Raw genomic sequence first — 27269 nt, forward strand, 5'->3', positions numbered from 1 at the left:
AGGTTTCCTTGCCCATGTTTGACCTGATACCATGAGACTTCATGGGGTCTGGAGCCAATGTTGAGGACTCCCAGGGCAACTCCCTCCCAACTGTGTACCACTGTGCCTCTACCTCTGGCAGGTCTGTCCTGCTGGTGGGACAGGACATACACGGGGATGGTGATGGTAGTGTCTGGAACATCAGCTGTAAGATATGACTCCATGAGTATGATTATGTCAGGCTGTTGCTTGACTAATTTTGGCACAATTTTGGCACAAGCCTGCAGATATTTGCAAAGAGGACTTTGCAGGGTCGACAGGACTAGGTTTGCCGTTGTCATTTCCAGTGCCTAGGTCGATGCCAGGTGGTGTGTCCGCTTTCATTCCTTTTCTTAAACTTTGTAGCGGTTTGCTACAACTGAGTGGCTTACTAGGCCATTTCAGAGGACATTTAAGAGTCAACCACATTGCTGTAGGCCAGACCTGGTAAGGACGGCAGATTTCCTTCCCTAAAGGGCATTTTTTTTATAACAACGATCACCATTAGACGAGCTTTTAATTCCAGAGTTATTAATTGAATTCAAATTTCATCATCTTCCCTGGTGGGATTCGAACCCCTTTCCCCAGAGCATTTGCCTGGGCCTATGGACTACTGGTCCAGTAACATTACCACGACGCCACTGCCTCCTGATCTATGTCATGGCCTAGTTTCCAGTCATTCCGGCAGACTGCGGTTGAAGGTATGGAGGATGTTTACCGGAATGGCTTTGGTTTTTTGGGGTCATTTTCTCCATCCATAGCATTACTGGAGACGTTGCTCCCAATTTTCATCCCTCCTGTCCTTGCAGTGCTGTCTTGTGTTGGTGTACAGTTCAATGCGTGCCCTCCATTACCTCAACTTATTGTGATGTTTACTATTTCAGACATCTGCCTTGTTTTCCAAATGTTTTCCCCTTTTAAAGATGCTCTTGCTGGAACGGTTACAATGGGCTGAATTTATCTAGCCTCATTGAGATGGGGTTGGAGTGGGGAGGAGTTGGGAAAATAGTGGGAAACCACAGCGGGACAGCTCCCCGATGCATTCCCACCTTCGGGGAACTTTCCCAGGGGAGGACAGGGAACCAGGTCAGCTGCCTGTTCCATGGAGGTGGGTAGCCAATTGGTCCAATTAAGGCCCAACTTAGGAGCATTTTGCGATGGCTGCAGTGTTTTCCCGCCATTGAAGCGACTCTTCCCCAACCACCCCCCCCCCCGCCATGTGCGGAGGCCACTGGTCCAATTGCGGCGGCCTCGCAGCAACAGGCTGAGTGCGCATCTGAGCTGGAGGCCATTGGCGCCCCATTAACAAATGCACAGGAAAGAAAGGCCGTAGATGTAGCCATCTATAATCATGTGGAGGGATTTCTCCTCCACTCTGATGGCTCTGCTGGCTTCAGGCCTCTTTATTTTATTCCTTCTATGTAGGCAACCGAGCACTCACCTGCTTGCCACAGCAGCACCCATCTCTCCCAGTGGGCCCTTAATTCAGCCTGACATTGATGTGGGCCCTTAATTGAGCCTGTTGCCTCTGGAGCCTTATTTCCATCCTTAATAGGACAGTGAGCGAGGAGAAGGTTGCCTTCTGAAAGATTGCACCAGCAGGTGCGCTGAAGACATGGGTAGGCTCAGCACCACGATATGGGCCTGACAACGTGGTCCCGACGCCCACCAGAAAATCCAGCCCAGTAGCTCACCCGCGTGGCTATTCTTCTAGACTGGGGCAGATAATTTTCAGCAGGGGTTGTCTCACTTGCCTGCGCTAACTCTATAGCAAGACTTGTGCAACGTGGCTTTACACCATCTCCCCTGGGTTTCTGTGGCTGTTCTGCTGAGGTCACCTTGACCTGTGGTAGAAGTCCCCCTGAAATTCACCCCTGGAGCGTACCTGCACAAATCACCAGCTATGTGTTGGTGATTTGTCTCTCAAAGCATCACAGTGAGGCAGGCCTTTTCTCACCCGGTGCCCACACTTGTACACACTTTCCAGTACAAATCATGGCTGAACCCTGGCTGGCTTTTTTTCCTCTCTCTAATAGAGGGATCCTGAGTACAGTTGTAGTGCAGCCACCCCATAAATACAATCACTGAAGGGCAATATACATCTCCCTCACAGATACATTCGGTATGGGTGATTGTCTCCTCTCCCTCTTCCTCCTGATGTTTCACTCTTTTACCATTCAGACATGGTTACAACTCTGTCTCCTTTGCTCCAACTCTAATCAGCTAAAAATAGAGACATTTTGTCAAAGCTTTTCATCTTGTACTCATCAGGACAATTCGCAAGAATACCAACGTACAGGAAAGAACAAATTTATACTGTATGAGAAGAGAGTGCTAATTGCTTGGCAAGTGGACTCTGATTGATAGAGGCATTGCTATGAAGAATGCACCAGTTTATGGTGACTGATAGTTAACTGCCAAGCTTTGTTTGAAATTTAAACCAGGCAGCTTGACTCTGATTGGTCAAGGCATTGCCTTGAGGAATGAACCAGCGAATGGTTGTCACTTATTTTGTGATTCTGCAATTGGGCAACATCCGCTAAATAATATACAGTGTGCTAAGAATTACTCTGACAACCAGTTTAAGATTGTCAGTAGGGCTTGCAGTGTGGCGCATTTGTGCGTATTGGAAGCTACATATATTAATGCACAGGGCCCCGTTTTTTGCAGACAGAAAGAATATGTACAAACATTGCTCCTGGCTGAACAAAATAATTGACAGCCATTCTCTTATTTCACAGGGCAATTCCACAGGGCAATGCCTTGACCAATCAGAATCAAGCTGCCTGGTTTAAATTTAAAACAAAGTTTGCCAGTTAACTGTCAGTCAACATAAACTGGTGCATTCTCCATGGCAACGCCTCTACAAATCAGAGTTCACTTGCCAACCAATCAGCACTCTCTTCTCATGCAGTATAAGTTGTTTTCCCTTACATTGGTTATTCTTGCGATTGTCCTGATGAGTGCAAGATGAAAAGTTTCAACAAAATGTCTCTATTTCCAGCAATACTCAAGTTTTGTACTACTAACCGACTACAAAGATTCATAGGAATAGTGAATCAGGTTGGGAAATTCTTACCAAATTGAGCTACGATAAACGAACCTTTGCTACAACTGCTAAAGAGCAGTAATATGTGGTATTGGGGAGAAAGCAAGAAAAAATCCTTTGAGAAAATCAAAGAGATGTTAAATTTGTCAGAGGTGTTAGCGCACTATGATCCAGAGCTAACAGCCATAATTGCAGCCTATGCATCAGCAACAGGATTAGGTGCAGTCTTGTTTCAAATCCAGAAGGATGGAAGATGTAGACCTGTGTATTTTACTTCTTGGTTGTTAACTAAAACCAAACAGAGATATACAGTTATTGAGAAGGAAGAGTTGGCAGCAATGTGGGCATGCGAAAAATTTTCGGTCTATGTATTGGGCCTTAAATTCAAGATTGAAACTGATCACAAGCCACTCATGACGTCGCTGAACTCAAAAGAGCAAAGGTACCTCCAAGGGTGCAAAGATTTCGACTAAGACTGATGAGGGTTAATTCGACGACCATTCCAGGTAAACAACAAATAACAGCAGATGCGTTATTAAGAGCAACAATTGGAAGACCTGAAGAAAGAGATGTCTTACTTCTGGAGAAAGTAGAAGTCTTTAACAATAACCGAGAATTTACCAGCAACAGCTAAAAAATTGAGTGAAATCAGAAACTTGCAGAAAGAAGATGAGGTATGTGATAGAATAAGGGAATATTGTCAAAATGGTTGGCCAGCATATATGCCACATATCCCGGTTTTAAGGAACTATCATGAACAAAGAGGTCATCTGAGTATTGTGGATGAATTGCTAGTCTACGACGAATGATTGGTCATCCCAAGAGCTTTAAGAATGGATATCTTGGAGAAATTACACCAAGGTCATTTAGGAATCACTAAATTTAGAGCAAGAGTCAGAAACTCAGTTTGGTGGCCTGGGATATCAAAGAAATGGTATCCAGATGCATCACATGTGCTACTATCGGACAGGAGGTGACAGAGTCACCTTTGCGGCACGATAGGCCGAAGGACCTGTTTCTGTGCTGTATGACTCTATGCCATCTTTGTTTCTGTCCGTACCATGGGACCATCTAGGAATGGACCTTTTTGAGCATAAAGGGAAAATGTTCCTTATTGTTGTTGATTGTTGCTTGAGATGGGTTGAAGTTAAGCTACTACATGGCTATAGTTCAGAGGCTATGATCAAATCTTTAAGAGAAATTTTTGCTACACACAACATTCCAGATATTGTGATATCTGACAATGGCTGCAATTTGCGAACGAAAGTTTCGAAGAGTTTCCTGAAACATGTCACCAGTTCACCGAGGTACCCTCAGGCCAATAGAGAAGCAGAGAGAGATGTACGGACTGTGAAGACGTTATTGAAGGAAAACAAAGATTTTCACCTGGCAATGTTAAGCTGTCGATCTACACCAATTCAGAATGGGTTAGCCCATATGAATTATTAATGGGAAGAAGGTTGAAGACACAATTTCCTATTCTCTCAAGTACACTAAAGCCACAAATTAGTGTGGAAGATTTGGAAAAAGAGAGAAGATAGAGAGCAATCAATTCAAGCTGAGAATTATGATAGATGCTACAGAGTGAGAAATCTGTCAGACATCCAACCTGGTGAATCGGTTTGGGTTAAAGACCAGAATAGATACAGAAAAGTGATAGAGAAATCACCATGTTGAATATCATACGCTGTCCAGACTGACCAGGGGATGATAAGAAGGAACAGAATTTTATTGGTACCCGTTCTGCAGTAAAAACAAATGGAAGAAATGCAAGAGAATCAGTCATCAGAGAGAGTTAATGAACTGGTGATACGACAATCAGCAGACAACCAAGAGAACAACAGTAATAGAGAACTAGAGTCATCAAATAGTTCCGCTCAAATACAAGAAAGTGAAGAGGAAGAACTAAGAGACTTTAAACCCCAAACATCTTTAAGTGAAAGGAGAACGCGTTGCGGCGAAGTCGTGAAAACACCACAGCGTTACTTAACCTGATGAATGAGGTCAAAGACCTGGGGGGGGATGTAGTATCATGTGATTTAGGTTGTTGCTAGGTAGATGTGTAAATAGACTGTAAACACTATTACAGGATGTGATGTCACGGATTGTACAGAGCCCCGTGTAAGGAGTATTATAGTGGAAGCCATAGATGGTAGATGTTTGTAAATAAACTCTAGTTACCTTAACCCACAGCCTAATGTCTTTATTCTGTACAAAGAGTATAGTAACCCAGATATTACAACAGGAACAGGAATTTATTTACATGCAACTGACTTCTAACGCTTTCAGTTTCACTCGAAACAAGGTTCTGTACTGGTTCTGTTACATCACTTCCTGTGATGACACACACAGACTATTTACATATTCCTCCCAGTAACAACCCTATATTACATTATATTACAGGGAATAAGTCAGCCAGGGTTCCCATTGTTTGAATGCACTCTATTATTTTGGTGTGACAAAGTGCTTTAATTACAAGTGCAACTAAAATGTACAATGGGTCCAGAAAAATATGGGTGTATATTGACCCTTTAAAAAATGTATATTTTGGAGATATGGTTAATTAAGGGTCTGAAAATTAGAAATTGTACTTTGAGCTATCAGTGTTTGTGTTCTCAAAGTGCTTGTATGAAACTCTTTTGTCCATTATTGTAACAGAGGCATCAGGCCAATTATTTCAAATGGATTAACCCCTCCATTAATATATTGGATAAAGTAACTACAAATGGATACGTTAAGCATTCAACATCAATATCGACAGTTATTTCAAGACATGCTATTTTGGCTCTTGCTCCACAAGCACTTTGAACTCCAAGATACATTGGAGCATTTTGATCTCCTACAGCAATGTTCTACTATGCTAGGAAAATGAGCGAGCTGCAAGTGGGGAAACATTCGCTAGTTTTATGACTGCTTGGGGAAAGGTTGATCAGCTGGATGCTGTTAAACTGCCCAGAAACTGGAACACAGCAGAATGCGAAATTTGTATTTAATCGCACCTGAGCTTCTTATAACCTGTACCAACCAAATAATGCTGAGGCTTCCTAACATGCTGAGTGTTGGTGCAGAGTGCATTAACTGGGTAGTGAGCTGTGTCTTATATAGAGCTCAATCAATGTGATTGCTTGAAGTGTAATGACCAGACTGTGTGTATGTTTTGTGGATTGTTGCACAATGCCATTCTATTTTGTTGAGAGAGCACTAGTTGTTTGAGTTACGGCAACGCACACAGAGACTTCAAATGCCCTGAACATATTTTTGTGTCGTGGTACAGTTGCTTCTGAGGTACACGCAAACCATCAATATCAGGACAAGGCAGAAACCAATGTTTATTCGATGCTTGAAATGTGAAATAGAAATTCACGATGCTCGAAATGCACAGTAAGTTTATCAGCATCCCACAGATAAGGTCAGATTAATTTTGGACATGGTATATAAAATGTTAACCCAACATTTCTCTTTAAGATGCTATTCACTTCTGCAGTTTATCTCACATTCCACATACTGCTTGGTGAGACAATTTAATCGAAGAGAAATGCTTAAAGGAGCTGCACAGATTTCTTGTGATAGGCCAATATTTGAATTCTGACATGAATTGGGGCAGAGCTGCCTTGGTTGCTATAGAATCATAGAATCTTGCAGCGCAGAAGGAGATCATTTGGCCTATCGTTTCTGTGCTCAATTAATCCCACTCCCCTTCTCCTTCACCATAGCCATGAAAATATTTCCTTTTCAGATAAATATCCAATTCCTTTTTGAAAGTTACTATTGAATCTACTGATTCATCCCTATAACATGGAATAGCACTGGCAGCTCGCCGATTACATTTAAATTAGATGTGGCCACACAAATGGCGCGACTCCCACCTGCCCCTCCCTGCTTCAGGCATCATCTCCAGTTGAGGTAGGGTTGCCAGCCCTCTTGGATTGCCCAGACTCTCCCTCCCCATCCCCTATAAGCATCAGGCCCCCAGTCTCTATCAACAACTCTCAGAAGAGCATAGCAACTCACTTCAGGCAATTGAACTCCAAACCCATGTTGGTGAGCCATCAAAGCAATGTTAGGGGAAATGTTAGGAGGATGATTTGCAGTGAAAGGAATGGCCACAATGAATGTATCACAGCTTCTACATGCTGTGTGAGTTCGTTTGTACTTGCTATTTTCTGCACCAGCTAAATGACAACAGCACTCTCATCTCTGACTCAGTAAGTTTCACTGCAGGATTTGAGTGCGTAATGTAGGCTGACATTTTGGTGCAGTACTGAGGGAGCACATTGCCAGTGATACTGTCTTTTAGATACAATGTTGTGGATTTTCAGCCCTTAATGTGTTTGTATCAGCTGTTTTGTCTGCTGTTTTAAGGGAGACATTAACAGGTTTAAAATAAAGAAATAGAGGTGTTAATCCATTTAAAATAAAATAGCAGACAAAATAATTTGACACAGTCGCATTAACTGTTCACCCAATAATATCGCAGAGTTAACACCCAGACTTGTATTTTAATGTATAATGATACCATAGAACCGTAGAAACGTTACGGCACAGAAAGAGGCCATTCAGCCCATCGTGTCTGCACCGGCTGAAAAAACTAGCCGCGCAATCTAATCCCACCTTCCAGCACTTGGTCTGTAGCCTTGCAGGTTACAGCATTTCGGGTGCAGGTCCAGGTACCTTTGACATGAGTTGAGAGTTTCTGCCTCCACCACCGATCCGGGCAGTGAATTCCAGACACCCACCATCTTCTGGGTGAAAAAGTTTTTTCTCATGTCCTCTCTAATCCTTCTACCAATCACCTTAAATCTGTGCCCCCTGGTAGGGGAAACAGGTACTTCCTGTCTATTCTGTCTAGGCCCCTCATAATTTTGTATACCTCTTCATACATTCTTTTGCGTGCAATTCTGGTCGCCACACTACCAGAAGGACGTGGAGGCTTTGGAGAGGGTACAGAAGAGGTTTACCAGGATGTTGACTGGTCTGGAGGGCATTAGCTATGAGGAGAGATTGGATAAACTCGGATTGTTTTCACTGGAACAACGGAGGTGGAGAGGCGACATGATAGAGGTTTACAAAGTTATGAGTGGCATGGACAGAGTGGATAGTCAGAAGCTTTTTCCCAGGGTGGAAGAGTCAGTTACTAGGGGACATAGGTTTAAGGTGCGAGGGGCAAAGTTTAGAGGGGATGTATGAGGCAAGTTCTTTACACAGAGGGTGGTGAGTGCCTGGAACTTGCTGCCGGGGGAGGTGGTGGAAGCAGATACGATAGCGACGTTTAAGAGGCATCTTGACCAATACGTGAATAGGATGGGAATAGAGGGATACGGTCCCCGGAAATGCAGAAGGTTTTAGTTTAGACAGGCATCAAGATCGGCGCAGGCTTGGAGGGCCGAATGGCCTGTTCCTGTGCTGTACTGTTCTTTGTTCTTCATTTGGGTGAATATCAGGAACGAAGTATTCTGATCATTTTGAGTAGCAACATATTAAACATATTTCTTTTGAAGGCGCTTATGCGACACATAGGAAATATGTCAAGGCCTTGTAGAGTTCTGAGGAGATTTAATAGAAATTACCAGGGATGAAAACCATTCCACAGGATGGCCGGCAGCAACAGCTGTGGCTCACTGATGCCTGCGGTTCTGTTGACGTGGGGGGACGTGGGCGTTAAAACAGGAGGCCTTGCAGTCCCCCCAGGCCAGCCAATGGCCAGCCGGCTCCAGGCACCTGCCAGGCCCTCAGTGGAGGGCCTGTCTGCCACTGGGAAAATCCTGGCGGTGGCCCTAATCAGCCCACAAATGGGCATTTAATAATGCCAATTGCCTACCCACTGCTGCCGAGCGGGTAGCTTCTGCAGGTGCTGACCCACCTCCAGGATGATCACCTGGAGGTGGGAATTTCTCAGAAATTCCTCCTGGTCCCGTCTGGAAGCATATCCTCATGGGACTGGAAAGATTCTACTCTGATTGTCAGTATCAGGATAGAGGTCCCCTCCCCCTTCTCTAGCCACAGTAAAATTGCCCAAAGGACTCCCATGAAGAAAGAGGTGCTGCCAGAAGCTCCTTAAGAGGTAAGAACCTTCTACAACCACTACCAGCGGAATGGTTTACGTTGCAATGTCCTACAAGCACAATGCTGCCTAAAATTGTCCAGTGAAAGCAGCTGATTATGCCTATAAATAACGCTGGAAATTGCAGCTCCTGTACTCTCCATGGTTTGTGGGCGGGATCAGGACTTGATGGTAATATCATCAACAGAGACCCTGCCCTTTTCCATTAGAAGCTCTGCCCAGCTAAACTGCCCAAAAATTGGAACGGGCAGACAAGCAGGGAGAAATTGGCAGTTTTGCCTCCTACATTATTTTGGTGCTGCAGCCACCCCGTTTTAAGGCATAAATGGGGCATTAGCAAGACAAAAATCGCTCCCTCACTGGCACACAAAGCTTACTGAATATTTACTGGCACCAAGAGATGCTCTACTTTTTCCTAGTAATGATCTCGATATGATGGTCACACAGTTTGTGGTAAAGAGAACATTCTTTGCTGTGCCACAGGGACAAGGAGCTCTGTCAGAGAGGCTAAGAAGCTTCAGCATGCAGGATCTGACGACGATTCGAGGGGAAAATATCAACAGTCCTAGTGAACAGCTAAGCAGCGTACAGAGCCAATCCCAGAGCCCACTGCGGGACATCATGGAGACAGTTGATAACTCAGGTAAGCTTCGTTTCTAATAACCTTCACAGAAGCTGTGACATATATCGGGGTGTAAACATAAATATAAGATGGTCACTAATAAATCCAGGAGAATTCAGGAGAAATATCTTTACTCAGTGAGTGGTGGGAACATGGAACGTAATATCCATGGTGAACTGGTACAGAAAATAACCTAAAAGGCTAATGGAATGCTGGCCTTTATATCTAGAGGACTAGAATATTAGGGGACAGACGCTGTGCATCAGCTATGCAGAACCCTGCTTAGACCACATCTGGAGTACTGTGAGCAGTTCTGGGCACCTTAGGAAGGATATATTGGCCTTGGAGGGAGTGCAGTGCAGATTTACCAGAATGATACCTGGACTCCAAGGGTTAAATTACGAGGCGAGATTAAACAAACCATGGTTGTATTCCCTGGAATTTAGAAGATTAAGAGGTGATTTGATCAAAGTTTCCAAAATATTAAGACAAACAGATACGGTAGATAGAGAGAAACTATTTCTGCTGGTGGGGGAGTCTCGGACTAGGGGACAAATTAAAAGTTAGAGCCAGACCTTGCAGGAGTGAAATTAAGAAACACTTCTACATACAAAGAGTAACAGAAGTTTGGAGCTGTCTTCCACAAATGGCAATTGATGCTCGATCAATTGTAAATGAAGTCTGATATTGATAGATTTTTATTATCCAAAGGTCTTGAGGGATATGGGAGCATGGAGTTAGGTCATGGATCAGCTATGATTTCACAGGCTCAGGGGTGAAATGGTTGACTCCTCTTCTTATGCTCCTATGAAGAGCGTAGATGCCTTTAAGGGGAAGCTAGATAAGCACATTCAGGAGAAAGGATATGTTCATAGGGTGAGATGAGGTAAGGTGGGAGGAGGCCTGCATGAAGCATAAAAACCAGTATAAACCTGTTGGGCCGATTCCCTATTTCTGTGCTGTAAATTCTATGTAATCCAATTCAGTAATCCTGTGCTCCTCACAGGAAAGTCAGACTCAGACGGAGCACGTTAGAAAAAACGGCAGTCTTAAAGGGGAGCTTTATTATTAGCTTGACAACTTTTTTTGCTACTGCACTTATTATTGGTTGAGTTGCTTTGCATTTTTCTTCCTTAGCATTCTCTAGTGGTTTTGCTTTACTTATACTTTTTTGCATTTTCACATTAAATTGTGGTTCCCCATTCCCTACCTGCAATTTCAGTTGCTACAACCACAATTCTGAAAATAGGCCCCCTGCTGGCTATACTTCATCACTTGCTGGCCATGTGGGAAGGTGAGGAGGATCTAAGCAGGCATGAGAGGCAGGTGCATTTACACCTGATACAGTCATGTCACATCCACCCTTACCCTTGTGTGCCGACCAAGGCAGATCTAGCTAGATGTGGCCAAGGAAATCTGCCTCCTCTGCCCGTCAGACAGTTACAGAAACATGCCAGATCCAGGCACTAGGCCTTCATTCCAATCTCAGGACAGGGACAGCTCAACCAGCAGATACTCCTTGAACTTCTCAGCAACCAGCTCCTTCCAAGAAAAATCAGGGTACGCCTGCCAAATTTGACAAGTAGCATTGCATCACTGCGTAAAGAAGGTGAAAGATGGCTTGTTTGTCCAAGAATAACTCTTTCATTATAACCCCACGGTAAGAAGCCAAGTGTGTGACAAAATACTGCGCTTTGACCACACAGCAGGTTTCCCCAAAGTGCAGGACATTATTGACGGCTATCCAGGTACAGGATCCCACTTGTCATTCTGTCACCCCCTGTTGCTCCTCCTTGCCTATGCACTGTGACTCTGCTACCTTCTCAATCTCACTCTGACATATGTGTAACTATGCTGCTGCTTGCAAACGTTGATGTAGAGTGCTGCTGTTTTGTTCTGGGCTTTAAATTTTGCTGATGTACTTGTAAGGATAAGATTCTGTGTAAGAGTTGTAAGGGTGGATGGGTACTTGGCATGGGTGAGCAGCAAACATGGAGTAGTTTAATAGGCAATAGTTTGTGGCATGTACTTCTTTCTCATTTGCTGTCCTGACCTGTGGATGTGGAAGTTCTCTTCTGGATTGCTCGCTGAGCTTTGATTTGGGTGGGGGTGATCTCCTCACCCTGAAAAGAAATGGGATGCTCCTTTGCTGCTCCTGCCCCGGCAGCAGATCCAGACTTTCTTCAACGAAGGGAGGAGTCCTCCTCCTCCAGTCCCTTCTCTATGCCGGAACAGTCAGGCCCTTAAAGAGCAGGTGCACCCACGTTATCGGCTCACTTGTTGTCATAGTGCTTCTTGTACACTTGGGAAATGCTAAGGGAGCATGTTCAGATTAAAAGCATGTAAAGAAAGAAAGAACTTGCATTTATTTGGGGCCTTTCATGACTTCAGAACATCCTAAAGCGGTTTATTTTTAGTCACTGTTGTATTGTGAAGAAAAGCGACAGCCAATTTGCGCACAGCAAGCTCCCACAAACAGCAATGTTCTGGTGATGCTGGTTGAGGGATAAATATTGAGTCAGAGAACTCCCCTGTCCTTCTATTTGAAATAATGTCATGGGATCTTTTACATATACCTCTGAAAGGACAGGTGGGGCCTTGGTTTAACACGGGTTTGGCCAAGACATGGTCCGCAGGCCAGGATCCGGCCCGCCGAAGGTTTCCATCTGGCCTGCCAATCTGCCTGTGGCTCAGCTCTAATTGACGGCTCCCACGTAGGTCAGGCGGAGGGTGTAGGCGAGACCTGTGTCTGAGGGACGGCGGACCCCTGCCCACACAGCATTAGCACTAATTGGTGGAATGCGACACAAGCACTCTGGGATTGGCTGCTTTCGCACAATTCAGTAAATGTCCTGTATCCTGCACACTGGGCAGGATCTCCCCCCTCCACTTGCCCCAACTTAAATAATACAGGCATGGTCAGTATCCGGTTGTGGGAATGGCTGCTGCAGGGAGCGGGGAACATGGAGTGGGGAACATGGAGTGGGGAGTGGGGAATAGGGAGTGGGGAACACTGAGCAGGGAACACAAGAGATACGGGGGGTAGAAAGAGAGAAGGGAGAGAGAGGCTCAGAGACAGGGGGTAGAGAGGAACAGAGAGAGGGGGTAGAGAGGGACGAAGAGGCATGGGGGAGAGAGAGAGTCATAGAGTCTTTTACTTACGGCACATAAGGAGGCCATTTGTACCATCAAGTCCAGGCCGGCTTTCCACAGAGCTATGCTGTCAGTCCCACTCCCCGGCTCAATCCCCATATCCCTGCAAGTCTGTTTCCCTCAGGTGACCATCCAACTTCCTCTTGAAGTCATTGATTGTCTCTGCTTCCACCAACCTTGTGGGCAGCAAGTTCCAGGTCATTATCACCCGCTGTGTAAAAAAGTGCTTCCTCATATTCCCCCTGCATCTTTTGCCCAAAACTTTCAATCTTGTTCCCTAGTCCTAGAGATGGGAGAGAGAGGGCGGGGCTCAGGGCGGGGTGGAGGTGGTGGGTGGGGAAGAGAGACAGAGAATCAGAGAGGGGGGGAGAGAGATCGAGGTCTCTCCTGGTAGATGGAAAGCTATTCAGCATACTTTGCGTCATTACATCAAGTGTGCAGGCAGAGATTGACTACTTATGCAAGCAAAAACAATGTCAGGTATGTCGCTAAATCAGTTTTCAATATAGTGACGAGAAAGTATGTCAATAAATTAGTCTTCTCATTTAAAGCTTCTGCACAAAAATGCACACTTATTGTTGTTTTTAGTAGTAAGATACATTTTTAATGCCTTTATCTTTTGAAATTTGCTCACCAGCCCTCTGGGCTGTGCAAAAATTGTAAAGGTTGGCCAACCCTGTTTTAACAGCTCGTCTGGAGGACAGCACTTCTGACAGTACAGCACTTCCTCAGTACTGCACTGGGAATTTCAGCCTAGATTATTTAAACTTGGAGGAACTTGTTGAATAATTAGAGTCATAGAGAGATACAGCACTGAAACAGGCCCTTCGGCCCACCGAGTCTGTGACGACCATCAACCACCGGTTTATACTAATCTTACATTAATCCCATATTCCCTACCACATCCCCACAATTCTCCTATCACCTACCTATACTCGGGGCAATTAAATGAGCTGAGCCTGAGAATTTATAAAAGATCAATTCTCCTCACACATTCCGTACCCTGTGTGTGATCGGTCCCACCAACAGTACAATGGGGCCAATTAGGTCCAGTCTACATTTTAGAAATGTAGCCGATTCAAAGTGTCGATGGACGGAATGTGAGCAAAATGATGATACAACTGGGGTAATTTTCCCAAGTGATGGTGTGATTGTCTTTTTTGAAATCGGGGCATGGACGAGTTTGCTTAATACAAGGTTAGTGTATAACACTGTAGCACTTCAGGAATAAATTTGAACTGAGTAAATGTTTACTATATATCAAGATTTCAACAGAATTTTATCTAAAGCATAAACAGATCTAATGGCCTGTGAATTTCAGTGGAGTTAGAGATCATTTTGGGACAAGTTTGAAATTTTACTGGAGAGAGGGAGCAGTTCAATATGTCAATCCAATCACAATACGATAGGGCTATTGCAATCACATTGACTCCTACTCTTGCATTTAGCATTATCTGCAGTGACAGATGCTTTATTAACCACCTCAATTGTTGTCATCTGAACAGCTCAGTTTGCAAACCCCAATGATAATCCCTTTTAGTCTGTACTCTAAATCGCTCTCCCAAATTGTAACTGAAAGACTAATTGACACTTTCATCATCTCCAGGCTTGACTTCTCAAACACTCCACTAACTGCCATTCCCACTTTTACCCTTCACAAGCTTCAGCCAATCTGTGGCCCAAGCACTCTACTGTACAAAGTCTTGCAGACTCATTATCCAACCTTATCAACCTCTTCTGGCTCACTGTATCCCAGAAGTTGATAAAGATCCTTCATTCCTTCTGTGGAACTGTCCATGGTTTTTCTGCACCTGAGCTGAATGATTTACTCACACATATATCCCTGCTCAAACTCTCCCTCATGTGACTTTGGAATACCTCCAATCCCTCCGCTGCATCCTTGGAGGCCCAGTCATTCACTCACCACTTCCCACATTTGGAATTCTCTCCCAAAGTCACTTCACCTTGTTAACTCCACCCCTTCCTTCCCAAACCTCCAAAAAAAATCTCTTCAACTGATCCTTTTGTCTCCGCACTAAAATCCTCCTTTGCAGCTTGATGTCTACTTCTCCACCTTATGAAATACTCAGAGACATTTCAGGTCACAAGCTTGAAGGGCTCTATAAATGCAAGTTATTGTTGTATTGTTGTATTCATTCACTATTTAAATAATCTCTCAGGTGCTCATTGCAATATTCAGGCTTTGGCCTTCCTTTACCCAAATCTTTGTTCTCTGGGTGGGGATGATAGTATAGTGGTTATGGTACTGGACTGATAATCCAGATGGCTGTGAATTCAAATCCTATAATATTAAATTGTGAGATTGAATTCAATAAACTTAGTCCAGCTGTCAAGTTGTTGAAGAACCCAACTAGTTCACAAATATCCTTTTAGGGAAGGGAACTTATCCTCTTACTCAGTCTGATTTGCCTTCATAACGGACCTGATCACATTTTTAAGAAACATCCCAAAGGGCTTCACGTCCAATGAATTACTTTGAAAGTGTGGCTGGTATTTTACGCTGGGCGGGAGGCCCCGCCCACCATCCAAAAAGTCAGGGGCTAGCCCACCTCCACCATGCCTGGGGAGCCACGCCAGGATTTTATGCTCCCCAGGCCCTTAATTGGACTTGGGCAGGACTTCCACCTCTCTGAGGCAGGAAGTCCCACCTCCATGAGCTGCTGGCCAATCAGCGGGCCAGCAGCACCACTGGGAGTGGTGGCCACTGCTGGGACTGCACCCAGCCAACAGCAGGATCGTAGACGTCGGCGCTGGAAGAGAGGTAAGTTTGTGGGGCTTTACCGGGGACAAGCGGCTGGGCCCCGATGAGGCAAAGGGGGTCGGTTGCGGGGGGGCGGGGGGGCCTTTATTTCAGTGGGGGTGGTAGGGGCTTCGGGGGGGCCCTCTGTGGAGCACAGGATGCCTAATCAGGAGGGACCTCTCTAGCCTGCAAGGAGGCCACCAGACCACTTGTAAAATACTAGTAACAGTGGGAGGAGCCTCTTAAGTGGCAGTTAATTGGCTACTTAAGGGACTTGATTGGCCTGGGGCGGGTGGGCCGTTTATCGTCGTCACCGCCCCTGGTAAAATTACAGTGGGGGGCAGGAAGGAGTCGGGAAAGGCACCCCCTGCCTCTCACTCAATTTTACAAATCCCCCCTCCCGCCACCAGCCTGCTCCTATGCGGGGGCGGGGTGATTGTGCAGACGTAACATTTCGGCCTGTATTCACTATTGTAGTATAGGTAAAACCACATGGCAACCATTTTGCTAACTAAGACCCTCATATACAGCGTTGAGATGAAGAACCAGTTCATCTCTTCTTGAAATGAATGTTGGCCAAGACAAGATTTCACCTACATTAGAATACTTTGTCACTTGTAGTTCCATGTTCTGTCCTGATTTGTACTCATCTGATGATCCGCCAATTGTTTAATTTTGGTTGGTGTATGTTTTTCCATCGATGTTCCTATTTTTCTTCCAGTTTTTAGAAATGGCATCATATTCAATATAATAGCAGGTAAGTCGTCATGTTGGGAATGAGGCTCATATCAGGCTCATGCTGTTGGAGCTGTTGATTGCGCTGACTAACCTGTTAGCTATAATATTAGAATTGGTTGGATTGAAGGATGGATTGCTATATTAAAGCAAAAATCACTAACATGGTCTCAGAGACTTCTGGTGCTGTTCTGTGGTTGTCTAGTGGAATGAGTCTCCTGATGGTTCAGTTGAAAAATGCACTGCTGAGTGTTGCACTAAGTTATGAGCACCAGAGAGGTCCTGGGCTTGATTCCTGAGCTATACTGAGTTATTAGCTTTGAATGGAGGCATCAATAAGTTGCTACCTCCGGCTTAACAGCCTCTGGCGTTCTATTCCTAGCCTCTACGTACTCATATAATCATTCAGAACAGAAGGAGGCTATTTGGCCCATAGTGCCTATGCTGTGTCTTTGAAAGAAATATCCAATTAACCCTGATCCACTGCCCTTTCCCCATAGTCCTGCAGTTGTTTTGCTTTTCTATTATATATCCAATTTGCTTTTGAAAGTTACAATTGAATTTGCTTCTACCATCCTTTCAAGATCTATAATCATAATAACTTGTTGTATAAAAACATTTTTCCTCATCTCCCCTTTTGGCAAAATGGTCATGTGCGGACATTAAGTGAGAATGAGACTGATAAGCTCTAATGCCCTCCATGGTCAGATAGCCTGACAACACTGACTTGTGTGGGCTCACACATGAAAATAACCACTTAGACAACGTAGCAGACAATGGCTGACGCTGATGGAACTGAACCCCAGCCACTGTAAGTACCTGCAGGAAAGAAAGAAAGGCTTGCATTTATATAGTGCCTTTCACTACCACAGCATGTCCCAAATTGCTTTACAGTTTTGAAGTATAGTCACTGTTGTAATGTAGGAAATGCGACAACCAATTTGTGCAGAGCAAGCTCCCCCTCTAACAGCATTGTTATATTGATCAGATAATTTGTTTGTATGATGTTGATTGAGGGATTAATATTGGCCTAGACACCAGGGAGAATGTTCTGCTCTTCTTCCAAACAGAGCCATGGGATCTTTTACATCCACCTGATAAGGTGCAGACAGAGCCTCAATTTAACATTGAGTCATAGAGTTATACAGCACAGAAACAGGCCCTTCGGCCCATCGTGTCCATGCCAACCATCAAGCCTATCTATTCTAATCCCATTTTTCAGCGCTTGGCCGGAGCCTTGTATGCTATGGCATTTCAAGTGCTCATCTAAATACTTCTTAAATGTTGTGAAGGTAACTGCCTCTACCACCCCTTCAGGCAGTGTGTTCCAGATTCCAACCACCCTATGGGTGAAAATATTTTTCCTCAAATCCCCTCTAAACCTCCTGCACCTTACCTTAAATCTATGCCCCCTGGTTATTGACCCCTCCGCTGGTGTCTTCCTATCTATCCTATCAATGCCCCTCATAATTTTGTGTACCTCAATCAGGTCCCCCCTCAGCCTTTTCTGCTCTAAGGAAAACAACCCTAGCCTATCCAGTCTCTCTTCATAGCTGAAATGCTCCAGCCCAGGGCAACATCCTGATGAATCTCCTCTGCACTCTCTCCAGTGCAATCACATCCTTCCTATAGTGTGGCGACCAGAACTGTACACAGTACTCCAGCTATGGCCGAATTTATGTTTTATACAGCTCCGTCTTATATTCTATGCCTCAGCTAATAAAAGCAAGTATCCCATATGCCTTCCTAACCACCTTATCTACCTGTGCTGCTGCCTTCAGTGATCTATGGACAAGTACACCAAGGTCCCTTTGACCCTCTGTACTTCCTAGGGTCCTACCATCCATTGTATATTCCCTTGCCTTGTTAGTCCTCCCAAAATGCATCACCTCACACTTCTCAGGATTAAATACCATTTGCCACTGCCCCGCCCATCTTACCAGCCCATCTGTATCGTCCTGTAATCTAAGGCTTTCCTCCTCATTATTTACGACACCACCAATTTTTGTGTCATCTGTGAACTTACTGATCATACCTCCTATATTCACATCTAAATCATTAATGTACACTGCAAACAGCAAGGGTCCCAGCACCGATCCCTGCGGTACAACACTAGTCACAGGCTTCCAATCGCAAAAGCAACCTTCGACCATCACCCTCTACCTCCTGCCACTAAGCCAATTTTGGATCCAATTTGCCAAATTGCCCTGGACCCCATGGGCTCTTACCTACTTGACCAATCTCCCATGCGGGACCTTATCAAAAGCCTTACTGAAGTCCATATAGACTGCATCAACTGCTTTTCCCTCACCTATACATCTAGTCACCTCCTCGAAAAATTTAATCAAATTTGTTAGACATGATCTCCCCCTGACAAAGCCATGCTGACTGTCCTTAATTAATCCCTGCCTGTCCAAGTGGGAATTAATCCTGTCCCTCAGAATTTTTTCCAATAGTTTCCCTACCACTGATGTTAGACTCACTGGCATGTAATTATGTGGTTTATGCCTGCTACCCTTCTTGAATAATGGCACCACATTTGCTGTCCTCCAGTCCTCTGGCACTTCTCTTGTGGCCAGAGAGGATTTGAAAATTTGTGTCAGAGCTCCTGCTATCTCCTTCCTTGCCTCTTATAACAGCCTGGGATACATCTCTTCTGGGCGTGGGGATTTATCCACTTTTGAGCCCACTAAAACACTAATACATTCTCCCTTTCAATGCTACTTTGTTCGAGTATATCACAATCCCTCTCCCTGATCGCTACACCTACATCGTCCTTCTCCATCGTGAACACATATGAAAAGTAATCATTTAAAACCTCACCTACATCCTCCAGCTCCACACACACATTGCCACTTTGGTCCTTAATGAGCCCTACTCTTTCCCTGGTTATCCTCTTGCCCTTGATATACTTATAAAACATGTTATCTCAAAGTCAGCACCTCCAGTTGTCCCTCAGTACTGCACTAAAGTGTCAGGCTTGATTTTTCTGTTTAACTCCTAGAGTAGGATTTGAACTCATGACATTCTGACTCAGAGGTGAGAATGTTACCAACTGTGCCATGCATAGCAGACACTGAAGTGTAGCACAATAGGGAAGTATATTGAAGGAGCAGAAGCAGAAGCTTAGTGCTCTTGATAGTAAAGGATGACCTCTGCTGTCTGGCTGCTTGAGTTCTATGAAATGTAATTGTCTTTGGGAAAGCCTGGCACAAGTCTGCATCTTATGGAGGAAGAATGGACTTAAGCATCTCTTACCAGCTGATATATAGAGAAGAACATCAACGCTTTAACCTAGTTGAACAGGTAGCTCGTTTAAACTGGTTTCTGTAGCTATAGCAGAGATGACTCATCTGTGTGTTCAGGTACTATAAATACAGGGGTCTGGAGTGCAGCTTGTCACGTGATTTGGCACAGAGTGCAAGGATGGGAGTTTGGTGAGTGAGGGAGTTCATTGAAGAGGGAAAGGAAGTTCTGACGAAGGGTCACAGACCTGAAACGTTAACTCTGTTTCCCTCTACACACATGCTGCCAGACCTGCTGAGTATTTCTGGCACTTTCTGTTCTCATTTCAGAGTTCCAACATCCGCAGTATTTTGCTCTTATTAACTCGAAAGCAGTTTGGCCAGCGAGTATCCACTCTAAGGGATTGCGTGTAAATAGCTGCATAATAGAAAAACGTAAAAGTTTTAAATAACCCTTAACTACCTAAAGGAGAAGGAGCTGATTGGTGAATGAGGGTCTGTAATTATATATGCTACTAGCAACTAGTTTAAAAATAAGGTTAAAGTATGGCAGGGTAGCTCGGCCGAGTGGAATGTGCCTCCTGTGGTATATGGGAAGTCGTGGACGCTTCAAGTGACTTTGACAAACACATCTGCAGGAAGTGTCACCAGCTGCAGGAACTTGAGCTCCGGGTTTCAGAACTAGAGCTGAAGTCACTGTGGTGCATCCACGAGGTTGTGGACGACATGGATAGCATGTTTAGGGAGGTGGTCACAAGGCAGGTTAGGAGCCTGCAGGCAGAAAGGGAATGAATGACCACCAGAAAGTCTAGGAGGACCAGGCAGGTCGTCAGGAGTCCTTCAAGTCTTTCTCACTCACAAATCGATTTTCCATTTTGGATGCTGGTGAGGTCAATGATTCCTCAGAGGTGGGCCAAGTGGCTTCTTTCTGTGCCTTAAACATTCTGTGATTCTATGATTTTATGTGTGTAGCAAGAGCCAAGTTTGGGGCACCACGGGTGGCTCAGCTGCACATGAGGGAAGGAAGAGTGCGAGACAAATAGTGGTAGGGGATTCGATAGTTAAAGGAACAGATAGGCATTTCTCCGGGCGTAGATGTGACTCCAGAATGGTATGTTGCCACCCTGGTGCCACAGTCAAGGATATCACAGAGCAGCTACAGGACATTCGTAAGGGGGAGGGTGAACAGCCAGAGGTCGTGGTTCACATTGGTACCAACGACATATGTAGAAAGAGGGATGAGGTCCTGAAAGCAGATTTTAGGGAACTAGGTAAGACATTAAAAAGCAGAACCTTAGAGGTAGTAATCTCCAGATTATTCCCAGTGCCGCACTCTAGTGAGCATAGAAATAGGAGGTTAGAGCTGATGGATGTGCGTCTGGAGAGATAGTGGAGGAGGGAGGGCTTTCGATTCCTGGGGCACTGGGAACAATTCTGGGGGAGGTGGGACCTGCACAAGCCGGACCTCAATAGGGCCGGGACAAATATCAATGCCGGGAGGTTTGCTAGTACTGTTGGGCAGAGCTTAAACTAGTTTGGCAGGGGGATGGGAAACTGAGGTCGACTCAAATGGGGCAAAATCAGAAATGGAAATGGAAAGCAGAAAATTAGTGAGTAAGTCTGGAAGGCGGAGGAAACAAAGGATAGAATGTTTTTTTTAAAGAGTTTGGCAGTGCTCAAGGGTATATACGCCAGTGCAAAGAGTTTAGTAAATAAAGCAGATGAGCTGAGGGCACAGATAGACACATGACAGTATGATATTAAAGCTATTACAGAAACATGGCTTAAGGAGGGACAGGAATGGCAGCTCAATGTTGCTGGCTACGGGGTTTTCAGACGAGATAGAGAGGGGGATAAAAAGGGAGGGGGATAAAAAAACTGCCACACGGCAGTTTTGGTTAGCGAAGCAATTACATATGTGAGGAGAGATATGTTAGAAGGATCATCAATTGAGGCTATATGGATTGAGCTAAGGAACAAAAAATTCAGTCACACTACTGGGAGTGTACAAGAGACCCCCAAACTCTCAGAGGGAGATAGGAGAGCAGATATATAGGCAAATCTCTGAGAAGTATAAAAGCAATAGGGCAGTAATGTAGGGGATTTTAACTCCCCCAATATTAACTGGGATAGTTTTAGAGTGAAAGGAATTGAGGGAACATAATTCTTAAGGTGCATTCAGAAGAATGTTTTGGCCAGTATGTAGCAAGTCCAACAAGAGAGGACACAGGTTCTGGATTAGGTTTTAGGTAATGAAGCTGAGCAGATGGATGGAGTGGCAATGGGAGAGTATTTTGGTGGTAGTGATCATAATTCAGTTAGTTTTAGCATAATTATGGAAAAGGACAGAGATAGAACAGGAGTTAGAGTTCTTAATTGGGAGAAGGCCAATTATACTAGAGTGAGAAGTTATTTAGCAAAAGTGGATTGGAAACAGCTACTTGAAGGTAAATCAGTGTCAGAACAGTGGGAGGCATTCAAAGGGGAGATTCAGGTGGTTCAGAGTAAACATGTTCCCACAAAGGGAAAAGGTGGGACAGCCAAATCTAGAGCCCCATGGATGTCAGCACCACAGGGTAAGATAAGGCAGAAAAGCAAAAGCTTATATCAGACACCAAGAATTCAATACTACAGAAAGCCAAGAGGAGTACAGAAAATGGAGGGGTGGAGTCAAAAAGGAAATTAGGAAAGCAAAGAGGGGGCATGAAAGAATATTGGCAAGCAAAATCAAGGAGACCCAAAGATGTTTTATCAATATATTAAAGTAAGAGGGTAATTAAGGAAAGAGTAGGGCGCATAAAAGATCAAAAAGGTAACCTCTGTATGAAGGCTGATGATGTGGATATGTTCTTAATAAATACTTTGCGTCTGTCTTCACAGAAGAGGAGGAACGATGCAGATATTGTAGTTAAGGAAGAGGGGCATGAAGTATTGGATGCGCTATTCATAGGGAGAGAGGAAGTATTAATGGGATTATCACCCTTCAAAGTGGATAAATCACCAGTGCAGTATGAAATGTACCCCAGAAAGAAGCCAGGGATGAAATAGTGGAAGGTCTGACCATCATTTTCCAATCCTCACTGGTGACAGAGGATTGGAGGTCTGCTAAAGTTGTTTAAAAAGGGAACGAGGGATAAACCGAATAATAACAGGCCAGTCAGTCTAACCTCAGTAGTGGACAAATTATTGGAATCAATTCTGAGAGACAGGATAAACTGTCACTTAGAAAGGCACGAATTAATCAAGGATAGTCAGCGTGGATTTGTTCAGAGAAGGTCATGTCTGGCTAACTTGATTGAATTTTTTGAAGAAGTAACAAGGAGGATAGATGAGGGTAGCGCAGTTGATGTGTTCTACACGTGTTTTAGCAAGGCTTTTAACAAGGTCCCACATGGCAGACTGGTTAAAAAAATTAAAAGCCTATGGGATCCAGGGAATGTAGCAAGCTTGATACTAAATTAGCTCAGTGGCAGGAAACAAAGGTTAGAGAGTAATAGAGTCATAGAGTTTTACAGTACAGAAACAGGCCCTTCGGCCCAACACGCCTGTGCTGATCATCAAGCACCCATCCAATCTAATCCCATTTTCACACACTTGGCCCGTAGCCTTGTATGCTATGATGTTTCAAGTGTTCATCTAAATACTCCTTAAATGTTGTGAGGGTTCCTGCCTCTACCACCCCTTCAGGTAGTGTGTTCCAGATTCCAACCACCCTCTAGGTGAAAAACTTTTTCCTCAACTCCCCTCTAAACCTTCTGCCTCTTACCTTAAATCTATGCCCCCTGGTTATTGACCCCTCCGCTAAGGGAAAAAGTTCCTTCCTATCTATCCTATCAATGCCCCTCATAATTTTGTATACCTCAATCATGTCCCCCCTCAGCCTTCTCTGCTCCAAGGAAAACAACCCCAGCCTATCCAGTCTCTCCTCATAACTGAAATGCTCCAGCCCAGGCAACATCCTGGTGAATCTCCTCTGCACCCTCTCCAGTGCAATCACATCCTTCCTATAGTGTGGTGACCAGAACTGTACACAGTACTCCAGCTGTGGCCTAACCAGTGTTTTTACAGCTCCATCATAACCACCCTGCTCTCTATTCTATGTCTCGGCTAATAAAGATAAGTATCCCATATGCCTTTCTAACCACCTTATCTACCTGTGCTGCTGCCTTCAGTGATCTATGGACAAGCACCCCAAGGTCCCTCTGACCCTCTGCACTCCCTAGGGTCCTACTATCCATTGTATATTCCCTTGCCTTGTTAGCCCTCAATTAGGTAATTGTTGACGGGTGTTTTCAGTGAGGTTCTACAGGGCTCAGTATTGGTTCCCCTGCTTTTTGTGGTATATATTAACGATTTGGATGTGAATGTAGGGGGAATGATCAATAAATTTGCAGACAACACAAAAATTGGCTGCATGGTTGATAGCGAGGAGGATAGCAAGAAGACATCGATGAACTGGTCAGGTGGACAGAAAAGTGGCAAATGGAATTTAACCCAGAGAAGTGTGAGGTGATGCATTTGGGGAGGTCAAACAAGGTAAAGGAATACACAATAATTGGGAGGATACTGAGAGGTGTAGAGGAAGTGAGGGACCCAATTGGAGTGAATGTCCACAGATCCCTAAAGGTAGCAAGAACAGTCTATAAGGTAGTTAAAAAGCATATGGAGACATAGAATATGAGTAGGGAGGTTATGCTGGAACTTTATAAAACATTAGTTAGGCCACAACTTGAGTACTGTGTGCGGTTCTGGTTACCTCATTACAGAAAGGATGTAATTGCACTAGAGAGAGGATTTATGAGGATGTTGTCTGATGCAACTATGGGCTATGGGGAAAGATTGGATAGGCTGGGTTGTTCTCCTTGGAACAGAAGAGGCTGAAGGGATAAAAACATAAAGTGCTGGAAATACTCAGCAGGTCAGGCAGCATCTGTGGAGAGAGAAGCAGAGTTAACGTTTCAGATCAGTGACCTCACTGAGGCTGAGGGCATATTTGATTGAGGTGTGCAAAGTTGTGAGGGGACTGTATAGAGTGGATGGGAGGGGCCTATTTACATTAGCAGTGGGATCAGTGACTAGGGGGCATAGATTTAAAGTGATTAGTAGAAGGATAAGAGGGGAGATGAGGAAAAGCTTTTTCACCCAGAGAGTGCTGGGGGTCTGGAATTCACTGCCTGAAAGGCTGGTAGAGGCAGAAAACCTCATGTTATTTAAAAGCTGTCTGGATGTGCACCTGAAGTGCTGTAACCTGCAGGGCTATGGACCAAATGCTGGAAAGTGGGATTAGGCTGGGTGGCTCAATTCGATGTTCCAAGTGGCCTCTTTCTGTGGCGTAAACATTCTATGATTCTACTTCACCGCAGACCGATTTCCATATCAACCAACCCTCACCGAGGGAAGAGCCACTATCTGTTCCTCACAGAGCAGCTGGGTGATATTGCACTCTCTCTCTCCCTCTCTCTCTCTCATGTCAAGAGGCTCAACAATATGATTCACAAGAGCCGGTCAACCACAGCCTTTTGTCAGGACCTGTAAATAACTTATGACAAATACCTTCTTTAAAAATGTGCACTTTCAGTGAAGTAGAAACTCTGAATCAGAGATACAAGCTACATTGTATATTGTCAGAGATGAGGTTTTTATAAATTGAGAATGTTAATGAAAGGCTACAGCCCAAACAATGCTGAATAAAGTAGGCTGAGTTAACTTATAAACATCATGAACCCGCTTCCTGCTATCGAATATTATACGGTTTAAACAATTCCATTTTTTTGCAAGAGTTCCAGAAATTTATAGCCTTTTCCAGAGTGCTGCACTGTCCCTGGAGAAGCTCTTTGTGGTGTGAAAGCAACCACTCCTTTTATTTGACATTGTCACTGCGAGTTTACAAGGAATTAAATTGCAATGGATTCCATGGGAAGTCCAGGCACATTTTAGCTCATAAACGGAACTAAAGAGGAATAATTTGCAGTGAATCACAGCTATTCATGGGGATTGGAGGAGGGAAAGAAGCAGCTAATTAAGAAAAGGACTTGAAAAGTCAATGCTACAGAAGCTAGTTATTTCTACATATGTTGATTTCTGCCAAGACAGCAACTGAGCCACTATAATAGGCCTCAGTAGGTTAACAAGTAGGAAAACAACCAGGGGTCCTGCTCCTAAACCTGTGGTCAAAGGGGCATGTGGGGACAAGATTGGCCTCAACTGTGGTGCGTCCCATACAGACGAACACACCACCAACACTCAGAGGTAGAAATTGGATTATGCCTCCATTCAGGTACGAACTGAACGGCACCAATGACCTCTGCGCCAAAATGATGAGCAAGAATACCGCGCTAAGTCAGTTTACTTGTGAGATCGGGGAGCAACCGCCATGGTGGGGGCATCAGTCATTCCCCAGGAGCCAATGTGCCAGTCCTGAAGAGCATTTCTGTTGAGATTGAATGGCGACAGGTGGAGAGGGGGTGAGCAGTGGCCGGCAACAGCCTGCAGTTCAAAAGTGGAGCCAGGAAGGGTACTTTTTTAAACTTGGCATGCAGTACTCATCCGGTGCAAAATGTGCATGCGCAACCCATGCCACATTGGAGTCTTTAATGCCCATTTCTTGCCCAAAGAACAGATACACCGTGATCTAATTTCTAGGCCTCACACTCCAGGCTTACACAGGAAGATAGTTTTTAACCTAATTTGTCTACCATTAATCTTTAACTACACAAGCATGAATGAGCTTGAGTTGGAGTTAACAAGTGTCCTCTGTCAAGGATTGAAAATAACTGTGAAAAGTATTTACTCTGACTGTATACTGACATGTGCCTGCATTATGGATATTAACAGATGCTTGAGTTGCTGAAAATGACACCACATGGTGGCATTTGTTTCTGTAGATAAATGGTTAAGTCAAGTGAAATATCTTGAGTTTGCACACAGCCACTCTTTCCATTAAAGACATTGGATTGAAGAATTGCTTCTCAAACAATTAAAAACAATCAAGTGATGTTCAAAAGATAATCTCCTCGTTCCTAGTTAATTGTATGGTCAATTACAGTTTGGATACGGTCCAAAATATACCAAATTCCATGCTGATTATCAAGGTAATTTCTACAGTTTGAGCACTCCTCTTTCTTCAAGAGTGTCCACCTCTGGGAGTAACTCAATGACTGAAATTATGGACCTGTGTTTCCCACAACACCTACACCAACCTCCCTGTTCCTTCCCAATGTACCTACAGCTTTTGCTCTCTTTTCTCCATGCGATCTTTCCGATTTCAATTCCGGCTTCTTTCCCATTCTAACCACCACATGCTCCTATATAGTCTGTACATTGTAACTTTACTGTTACCACCCCACAACATTCTCCCCGTGTCTTAATTCTAAACAGAAGGCTTATATCTCATATTTTTAAAAACTGCTGTGTTTGGTTATTACTGTATGGGTGATGTACATACACAGGGATCATTAGAATTATTAGAATGCAAGTTATAGGTTTTCAAGAACTGGTATCCCTTCTATCGGTGAGTACTAGTTTGATGTTAACTAATTTAAGAAATTATTCAACATACAGCTTTTTGATTTTTAGAACAGCCTATTAGTATTTATTTTTAAATGTGAGGAATTTTTACATGAGAT

At 44.2% G+C, this 27269-nt stretch overlaps 1 protein-coding gene across 6 annotated transcripts in view; it reads left to right on the forward strand.

Annotated features, from left to right (window-relative positions):
• The window catches only part of LOC137368908 (receptor expression-enhancing protein 1-like), a 116834-nt gene that overhangs the window by 84326 nt on the left and 5239 nt on the right, over positions 1-27269 (forward strand). For all 6 annotated transcript variants that reach the window (XM_068029210.1, XM_068029229.1, XM_068029191.1 and 3 more), the window contains one exon: positions 9612-9771. In XM_068029210.1, the coding sequence (XP_067885311.1) occupies positions 9612-9771 (160 nt within the window). The remainder of the gene's footprint in view (positions 1-9611; positions 9772-27269) is intronic.

Source organism: Heterodontus francisci, chromosome 1 (assembly GCF_036365525.1).
Source record: "Heterodontus francisci isolate sHetFra1 chromosome 1, sHetFra1.hap1, whole genome shotgun sequence".
NCBI classification, from domain to species: Eukaryota; Metazoa; Chordata; class Chondrichthyes; order Heterodontiformes; family Heterodontidae; genus Heterodontus; species Heterodontus francisci.